A 9,565-nucleotide genomic window follows, 5' to 3' on the forward strand; every position below is an offset into this window, starting at 1 on the left:
CAAAACACTCAAACACCTGGAAGGGAAAATAAAATGAAGGCGGTGAAATAACAAAATTATACCTACAGGGGGCGCAGCGTGGCTCAATAATTCAACAACGATTAATTAAAATTAATTTTAATGGCTATAAAAAATGATTAAAAACATTCGATTTATAGCCATTTTAAATAGAGTTGTTGTTCATATAAAGGCTTTCAAGAATTCAAAGATCTTTAAAATTATTTTAAATAAAAACAAAAATAATGTAATAATCTAATTATTGTAGAATAAAAGAATAATATTCTTATGATTTTTATTTAATTAATAAGTAAAACACTAAACCTTAAAGCACCTTTAAAATGGAATTAACTTAAATTTAATTGAACTTTACTTATTAAAAAACAAAAGGTATTTTAAATAGAAAACAATAAGCAAATAATATGTCTAATTAAATTAAAACACATGTATGTATGTAGTACACATTTATGTAAATGTAACTAATTCATAAACGAAATATTAATAATAGCACACATTTTATTTATACAATTAATAGCTTATAGCTTAAGTAATAGCTTATTGTAAGTATAAACTTTTTCTTTTGGATTTTTGTGGCGAAGATATTTTTGTCACGTGACACTATCGTACCGGAAGTAGTGCTCTGTTTCAACTCTTCTTCGCTCTAGGTTTTGTTTACATTTCTAAGATCTACACAAGGGTGAAAGAAGCCCAGTGAGTGGCATTTGCTCTTACATATTACTATATTTGTTTAAAAATACACTTTTGACTGTTTTATAAATATGAGAACACCGAGGCACCGTAACTTATGTAATAAACACATCTGAAGATACCGAACACCCTTAATTAAGCGTCTGTTTTTACCCTCCCGTTAGTATGCAATGAAATGTCTTATACGTCAATATATTGTCAATAACATAAAACTAACATACATTATTTTATGACTGCAGATACATATTTTTATTTCTAACAAATAGCCACTGGTCGCGCGGATATGACGCACGGTGCGATCTGTGACGCCACTGACTGTATTGCCGCGAAATGTCAAATCATGGCAGCAGGATTTCAGAAATGATCGTCTCTTGGTGAGTGTGAATGCAGCGTTATAATATGATGCATGCATCATTTATTTAACTGCAAACCACAATGCATCTCATTTACTAATGAATCTTTTTGAATGTATTTCTAATATACAGAGTATGAGAACCATGAGAAGTCAAGGCAGATCTGGTCCAGATGGGGTTTCTCTCCATGGCAAGGATGCACTTCAACTCCTTCCACAGAAACTAGGGGAAAAACTGATGCCCTTCCAGAGAGAAGGGGTCCGTTTTGCCCTATCAAGGGATGGACGGTAGGTTTAATTTAAGTTTCTATTTTTCTTTTCTTTTTTTCCCACCACAATTGTCTATTTTTTCCAAAATGTGTAACATATATACAAAAAAATGAGACAAAATAAGAAACTTGCATGGTGGAGATGAGAAGAACTGATATAACATGAATTTTATTTGTAAACATTTGTTTTAAAGTTTATATATATATATATATATATATATTTATTATTATTATTATTATTATTATTATTTAAACCTTCAATACAAGTATCAGTGAAATGTTAAAGGGGTCCTATTATGCTCTTTTACAAAGTCTTGATTTTGTTTTGGGGGTGTACTACAACATGCTCTCATGCTTGGTGGTTCGAAAAACGCATTATTTTTCACATAATTTACATTATTAAAATACCTTTCTCCCCATCCTGGCACAAAATTTTTAATGATATTCTAATGAGCCGCTTTGTGATATCACAAAGCCCGGAAAACGAACGCTGTAGTCCAAACGAGCCGTTCGTTGTAGTTCTTGAAAAGGGATTTTTAAAAAACGAAATATCTCCCCTTGGAGTGGACTTTGAGATTTGTAACTTTCTAGATCTTTTTTATGCCCAAACATACACACTACACACTGACTAAAATTTAAAAAGTGAAAAAGCATAATAGGACCCCTTTATCAACCAAGAGTGATCAGAGAAATCTCAATTCTATTCAGGTTTTTTTGCACAATTTACAACAACTAACTCAATTATACAACAAATAAGGCAAAACAAGAAACTACTGAGTAGAACTGATAACAACATAAACTGTTTTTAAACTTTTGTTTTAACATTTTAATAAAAATTTTAAATAAAAATGAATTTTTCCTGAATTTTAAACTTTCGATAAGAAAAATAACAATTAAATGCAATGTTACAACTTCAAATAAACAGAACTTATCTAACAAATTGTTTTATTTTAAACTTTTGTTTATTTTAATTTTATTTTTTAAATGTTAAACTTTTGATCCAAATGACAAGTAAATGAAATGTAAAGAGGATCAAATAAGCAGAATTTATTTAATAACAAATATAACAAATAAACTTTTTTAAACATTTGTTTTTAAACTCTTTATACAGCATTTTAATTTATTTTTTATTTTTAAACTCCCAAGTAGATGAAATGTTAAGATCAAATGAGCAGAAGCTATATAACAACAAAAATGTAGTTTTTAAATTTTTGTTTTAAAAATGTCATTTTATTTTTATTTCTTTCAACATGTTAAACTTTTGATACAAATATGAAATAAATGAAATGTTAAGATGGATAAAAGAAATCCGAAATGCACACATATATACATTAATGTGAAAATTTTCCATGCTTCAAATAATTGAGAAATCTAAAATAAAAAGTAAAAAAAAAAAAATATATGTTTAAAAAATGTAGTAATTCCTACATTTACCAATAATCTCACAAATTTAGCAGCATTTTTATTTTTTATGAATCTTAAGGAACTAATACTGAACTCCTAGTTCACACAAAGAAATTTTAAAAAGACATTGGATCTTGATCAATCTGACTTCATGTACAAAGAATTTCAGAAGAAATAATATATAGTTTACGATATAATCACTGTTTGTATTCTCCAAAATACTTCACAATAAAGTGTGCATACATAATAAAATGCATTTTTAACACTTCCTTGACAGATTTATTTACGACAGGACCTGAAAAGACAAGATGAACTAATACATTAGTTATTGCATGTTGTGTCTAGGAACTGAACACCATTCACTCTTCATATATCATTCTATTTCTTAACCTGTGCCTGATTTAAGCAGGTGCGAATCGAATTTACTGCAGTTCTGTCAGTCAATGTTCTGGGTCAGACGGGTCAGTTCGTCCACGCTGCCGAGGGTCCCGGATCGATGGCAGGACACACACAGTTCTGTTTGGTGCAGACAGGGTCACTCACTTAATTAGGCAGACATTCAGCGGGACGGATATTACAGAATCCCAAAGGAGTCACAGTGGATGATGGGATGGTTGTAGTTACAGATGTCAGATTTTTTGGTTCAATAGCTTTATTTAAGGGAGAGAACAAAAACAGCCAATTACTGACAGGTTTATTATAATTCATTAAAACAAAAAATTTTTTATTATAAAATGAATGTTAAGTGAAATAAAAAAGCCAACATTTCTTCTAGTTTGAACTGATGTAGTAAAATAACTAATTAAAACAAAAGACATAAAATGTAGTTACTTATGTATTTAAAAATATATATATTATGAATATTTATAAACATTAGAAATATTTAAATATATTTTGTATATTTGGGAATTTTGAACTAAAATAAGTTAAAACTGAAATAAAAATACTATATAAAACTACAAAACAAAAACTAATACAAACGGCAAAAACATGCAACGAAATGACTAAAGCTTGCAATGAAGTATAAAAAATAAAAAATAATTCATAATAACAGCATCTCAGTTATACAAAAATAAAATGTATTTACATTTTAATAGTGCACTTAGTATTTTTTTAGTATAAAAATATTTATCAAATGATAAGCAAAACTCATGTATTGTATTATATTTTGGCATTTTTAAGTATGCACTTATCGTCTGTTTTCATGTATTTCTACAACCAAAAACAGATATTTTGTTAGCTAACACGACTTTTATTGAATGCTTTATTAAATGAACAATTTCAATTGTCTAAATATTTATTTACTATTTTTAAAATATAAAAATATTTATTATATTTATGAGCAAAGCTGATAAGTATTATATTGTGCCTTTTTATAAACAAAAAACGTTTTTGTTGTGTATTTTATTTCACACATTTTATGTATTTTTGCATCCACAAACAGGCAGATGTTTTGTTTTCTTTAAGCTGTCATAAAAAATGCGACTTTTATCGAACGAACAGCTCTAGAAGACACCCAAACACAATTTCACACTTTCCACACTGATGGATTTGGCGTAATGTGTTTGCTGCTGGCCTCTTGACATGGATGCTAAGGGTCAGTGCTCAGTTTGAGCTGCCTTAAGTTAAGCAAACCCTAATAATTGTAAGGGTATTAGTACTAAGGCCTTTCTTACTTCAAGCGGTCTGGTGCATCTGGCTGCAGAATAAACCAGCTTTTATTGACTGTAATCAAGTCTGACTGTATTCAGTGAGCCGACACTAATGTCCTCTTTTAACTAGACAGGTAGTGTTTCGCAGTGTGCCAGCTGCTGTTAGAAAACTCTCTTCAATTAATGCATATTGTCGTCTTCACTTTCATTCTCTTCATCCAGTATTAGATTGTTTGATGACCTGAAAATGTGTAGAGTGCTTTGAAAAGGTTTTTGTCCCCTTCCTGTTTTTTACATTTTTTGCATATTTGTCATACTTAAAAGATTTAGATCATCAAACAAATTTTTATGTTACAGAAAGATAACCTGAGTAAATACAAAATGCAGTTTTGAAATGATGATTTAATTTATTAAGGGAAAAAAGCTGTCCAAACCTACCTGGCACTACGTGAAAAAGTAATTGCCCCCTAAATCTAATAACTGGTTGTGCCACCCTTTGCAGCAACAACTGCAGTCAAGCGTTTGCGATAACTGGCAATGAGTCTTTCACATCGCTGTGGAGGAATTTTGGCCTACTCTTCTTTGCTGAATTGTAATTCAGCCACATTGGAGGGTTTGAGCATGAATGGACTGTTTAAGGTCATGCCACAGCGTCTCAATCGGATTCAAGTCCGGACTTTGACTTGGCCACTCCAAAACCTTCATTTGGTTTTTCTTGAGCCATTCAGAGGTGGACTTGCTGGTGTGTTTAGGATCATTGTCCTGCTGCATAACTCAAGTGCGCTTGAGCTTGAGGTCACAAACTGACGGCCGGACATTCTCCTTCAGGATTGTCTGATAGAGCGCAGAATTCATGCTTCCATCAATTATGGCAAGTCGTCCAGGTCCTGAAGATGCAAAGCAGCCCCAGACCATCACACTACCACCACCATGTTTGACTGTTAATATGATGTTCTTTTTATGAAATGCTGTGTTGGTTTTACGCCAGATGCATCAGATGTATCTCATCAGTCCACAGAATACAGTATTTGCCCAAAAGTCTTGGAAATAATCAAGATGTTTTTTGGCAAATGTGAGACGAGCCTTTGTGTTCTTTTTGGTCAGCAGTGGCTTTTGCCTTGGAACTCTCCCATGGATGCCATTTTTTCCCCAGTCTCTTTCTTATTGTTGAATCATGAACACTGACCTTAATTGAGGCAAGTGAAGCCTGCAGTTCTTTTTGGACAGCTTTTTTCCCTTAATAAATGAATTATTTAAAAACTGTATTTTGTATTTACTTGCATTATCTTTGTGTAATATGTAAGGGATAATCAACAGCTAGCCGTGCATTAAAAGATTTTAAATGCACGACGTGGAGGCAAAGAACCACCTGACTTGCCTCCGCGAAGTGCATTTAAAATCCTTTAATGCACGGCTAGCTGTTGATTATCCCACTTATTCCATGGTCATTTGCCAAGTTATAGACCCAGTTGCGGTACGTTAGCTCTAGCATTCTGGCCGCTTCAAATCATACACAGAGATGAAAAGGTGCGGTAAGACCACATTTATTTGAATGAATTATAGCATGTATTTCAATGAATTATCGATCGAGAGAGAGAGAGATGACAGTTGTGTGTACCTGCGTGCTGCGTCTGCGCGTCTCTCTCTACAAACAATTACTTCAGAAACAGCCATTTAAAAAAAAAAAAAAAAAAACCAGGAAGGGGGCAAAAACCTTTTCACGGCACTGTAACTGAGTGCAACATCCCATGTTGCAACATGCTCAACATGCTCAATGCAGTGTGACATTTTTACATAAAATTAGCCTAAATAAAAAGGCCTAAACTTTTTTTTAAACATTCATAATGATGTGATGTGACAACAATGTTGGCATGTTATAGTTTTTAATTTTTTTTTGTGCAACGCGTACCATTTCACATTATTTTCAGATTTGAATAGATTGACAAATATTGCTTTTTTTGGGAGAAATCAAATTATTTTTATATATAAAGTGATATGCACAACCAATTTGTATTATTCTTTGTGCATTTTGACACAATAACAATGATTATTAGAATATAATGTTAGACATGACCTATATTATATCATGATTGTATTGCATGTTTAATATCTCCTCAATTTAATTTTCAGTTTTTATCTCTTTAATTATCTAATTAATTTTAATGCAATTTTGTATAAAAATGTCAAAAAAGGAGATAAGTGGTTGATATTGTTACTGGAAGTCAGTGGATGATCAAGTATGGTCTGCATGCGATTTTGTTTGTACACTACAGTTTAAACATTTGGGATCTGTAAGTTTCCAAGACTGCGTTTAATTGATCCAAAAAATAAATAAATGAATTAACAAATAACTAAATAATAAAATAATATTATCAATATATTATTCATATAAATATAACAGTAATATTATGAAATATTTTTCCAATATTTTTCCTATTTAAAATAAAAAATGTTTTCCATTTTAATATATTTTAAAATGCAATTTATTCCTGTGATGCGATGCTGAATTTTCAGCATCACTCCAGTCTTCAGTGTCACATGATCCTTCAGAAATCATTTTAATATGTTGATTTGCTGCTCAAGAAACATTTATTACAAATCTTAAAAAGTTGCGCTGTTTTTTTTTTTATGAAATCCATGATACTTTTGTCAAAGAATCCTACAAAAATTTGAATAAATCCTAAATATAACTATTAATTTCTTTAAAATATATTTTGCTGACCCCAAGCTTTTGAACACTATTATATACCATTCTAAACAAACTCTAAATGTCACTTTCCACAGAGATTCATTTGAATGCAGTGTCTCTGTTCAGTGTCCTGTGTTCTCTGTTGGATCTAGATACTCTTGATAACAAAAGCAGCTTAGAAGTTACTACATCAAGCCGACACGCATCTAAAATGCCGCATCAGTCACCTCTATGAAGCTATCCCTTTTATCCGAACGGGCACGTGGTTCGTCCTTTGTTTTTTGTTCTTGAATCTAATTTAGCGATTAATTTCCCCTTGTGTAGTGCTTTGATCCCACTAATCAGTTAGTATGCGGATTACGGCTCCAGATAATTGCTCTCTAATTAAATATGTAATCTCCACTCCAGCCAATAACCCGAGCAATCCTCGTCTGTAATTACTTTATCCGTACAGAGACTCTCCACCTACCGTCTAATGAACCGGGACAGGCGTCCACATGGCTGTGTGTCATCTCCAATGACTAGCCACATTTCATTTAATGTTTTTTGCCGTGGGAAATGAAGGTGGTTGGTTACTGTTTACTTTTCATATTAGGCTTGACAGACTTAAGAGAAAATCTCATTAACGTGGACGGTTTTAGATCAGCGTCGATGCTAGAATAGTAAATTAACCAGCCGAAATTTGCTAGGGTTTTTTAAACGTTGACTTAACATATTGAGCATTTTATTTACTTGTTTTTCAGTCATTTCAACATTTAATGTCAGATCATACCTTGTTTTCTTTCTCCACAGCAATTATTGAAATATACTTTCATTTAGAAAGTACATTTTCATTTAGAAATTCAGAAATTGAATTGGTTGCAAGTTGGTTTGCGTGCAAATTGTGTATAAATAAGCTGGTTTTTCATGTTGTTTTCAGTGTCAGGTTGTTTATCTGAACAAGATGTGTCAGTATTATTAGAAAGGTATTTTAGGGGGTGTTTGAACAACAGGTTTCAACTACAAATGGAAAACTCTGTGCGTTTTGGCAGTTCATTTACATGACATCGGTATTTTGGGGGCCTGAAAATGCAAACTTTTGAAAACATGCAAGTTTTATAAAATTACATGGTTATCGTCTCTGTGAAAACTATAAAAAAAACAAATTTCTGAAAACGGTGATGTCACACGCGTGCATATTACACGTTCATGTAGTGTTTCTTTACAAAATTACATCTCCACCTACTGGCCTGGCGTGCATAATACAGAGTCTTTAGTCATTTTTGTGGATCCGTGTGAACAGGGGCTGTTTTGACAATGTTGTCATCTGTATGCAAAAATTTTCAAAAATGCAAAGGAAAAACGATCAAAGATAAACTGCAATTTTTAGTATGTCTCATTAACACGTACGGTTCTAGAGCAGTGTCGATGCTAAATCAATAAATAAACGAGTGGATATTTGTTAGGGTTGTAGCGAATCAGCTCATAAGGGAAATATGAATAATTAATCATAACTAGTTATAATTAATTATTATTTAACATTGACACGATTTTGTGAAAGTGGTGACATCATACGCATGTTTTTATGTGTTCTGTCTAGTGCTGGGCGGTATGAACAAAAATGTATATCACGGTATTTTTCAAAATTATACCGGTTTCACGGTACATGACGGTATTTTCTTTTCATGCATGACCGGGTGTTAACCATATTTTCTACTGATTGTGAGAGGAAATACTGCAGTATATTGACTTTGAATGCCCTATTTTACTGTCATGATGAGTGAATATTGTCAAAAAATACCACACTAAATAGTGACTAAACACGACCCCTTTTAATACATGTAAAACTACATTGCATATTTGAGTGTATAAATTAAAAATGATTCCTTATTAAAGTTACAAAAGTTATTCAATCAAGAGCAGTGAGTGATTTCCGTGTTGTTGCTGTTTAATTAACTTTAAGAAAGTGCTGTCACTTTAAGGGAACACACTGATCCAGTGCACTGATACTGTTTGTTCAGCCGACGATGTCTGCTAGGATACTCACCAAGACGGGCATTTTGACATAATTTTTGTGTGAATTTGTCCATTCAAGCACAAGACTTGAAAGAGAACTCAATAAAATATGTGCACGCTGTCTGAGACCTGAACGTGGGTTTGCACAATTCGGATGAGCGTACACACAAATCTTCTCACTGTGCGCACAAGTTCTGATTCGCATCTTCTGGCTCTTGAATGTTTAAACTGGTAAGGCTTAAATGTGTTTAGTTTAAACAGATAGCAACGTGTGCTGTTTAGGTCTCACCTGCGCACGTGAACTATCATCAACACGTGATGACGGCATAAATGATAGTTATTCCAGCATACAGCACTCGCATTTAACAAAGAGTGACTGGTTTGTCCACGTATTGTTTTTTTCTCTCTCTCATCGCTCTTGTTGTAATGTATTGGGAAGCCAGAATTTGTATCCATCAACAGAAACATGCATTAGCCGAACTCTAACAAACCATATTAC

At 32.5% G+C, this 9,565-nt stretch overlaps 1 protein-coding gene across 1 annotated transcript in view; it reads left to right on the forward strand.

Annotated features, from left to right (window-relative positions):
* Positions 1 to 670: 670 nt before the first annotated feature.
* Positions 671 to 9,565, forward strand: part of LOC107687885 (DNA annealing helicase and endonuclease ZRANB3-like) — a gene marked incomplete at its 3' end in the record, with an annotated part of 47,937 nt that continues 39,042 nt past the window's right edge. The window contains exons 1-3 of the mRNA XM_016485368.1: positions 671 to 708; positions 945 to 1,079; positions 1,191 to 1,345. Coding sequence (XP_016340854.1) covers positions 1,194 to 1,345 — 152 coding nt within the window. The remainder of the gene's footprint in view (positions 709 to 944; positions 1,080 to 1,190; positions 1,346 to 9,565) is intronic.

This window comes from Sinocyclocheilus anshuiensis, unplaced genomic scaffold (assembly GCF_001515605.1).
Source record: "Sinocyclocheilus anshuiensis isolate Anshui unplaced genomic scaffold, SAMN03320099.WGS_v1.1 scaffold273, whole genome shotgun sequence".
NCBI classification, from domain to species: Eukaryota; Metazoa; Chordata; class Actinopteri; order Cypriniformes; family Cyprinidae; genus Sinocyclocheilus; species Sinocyclocheilus anshuiensis.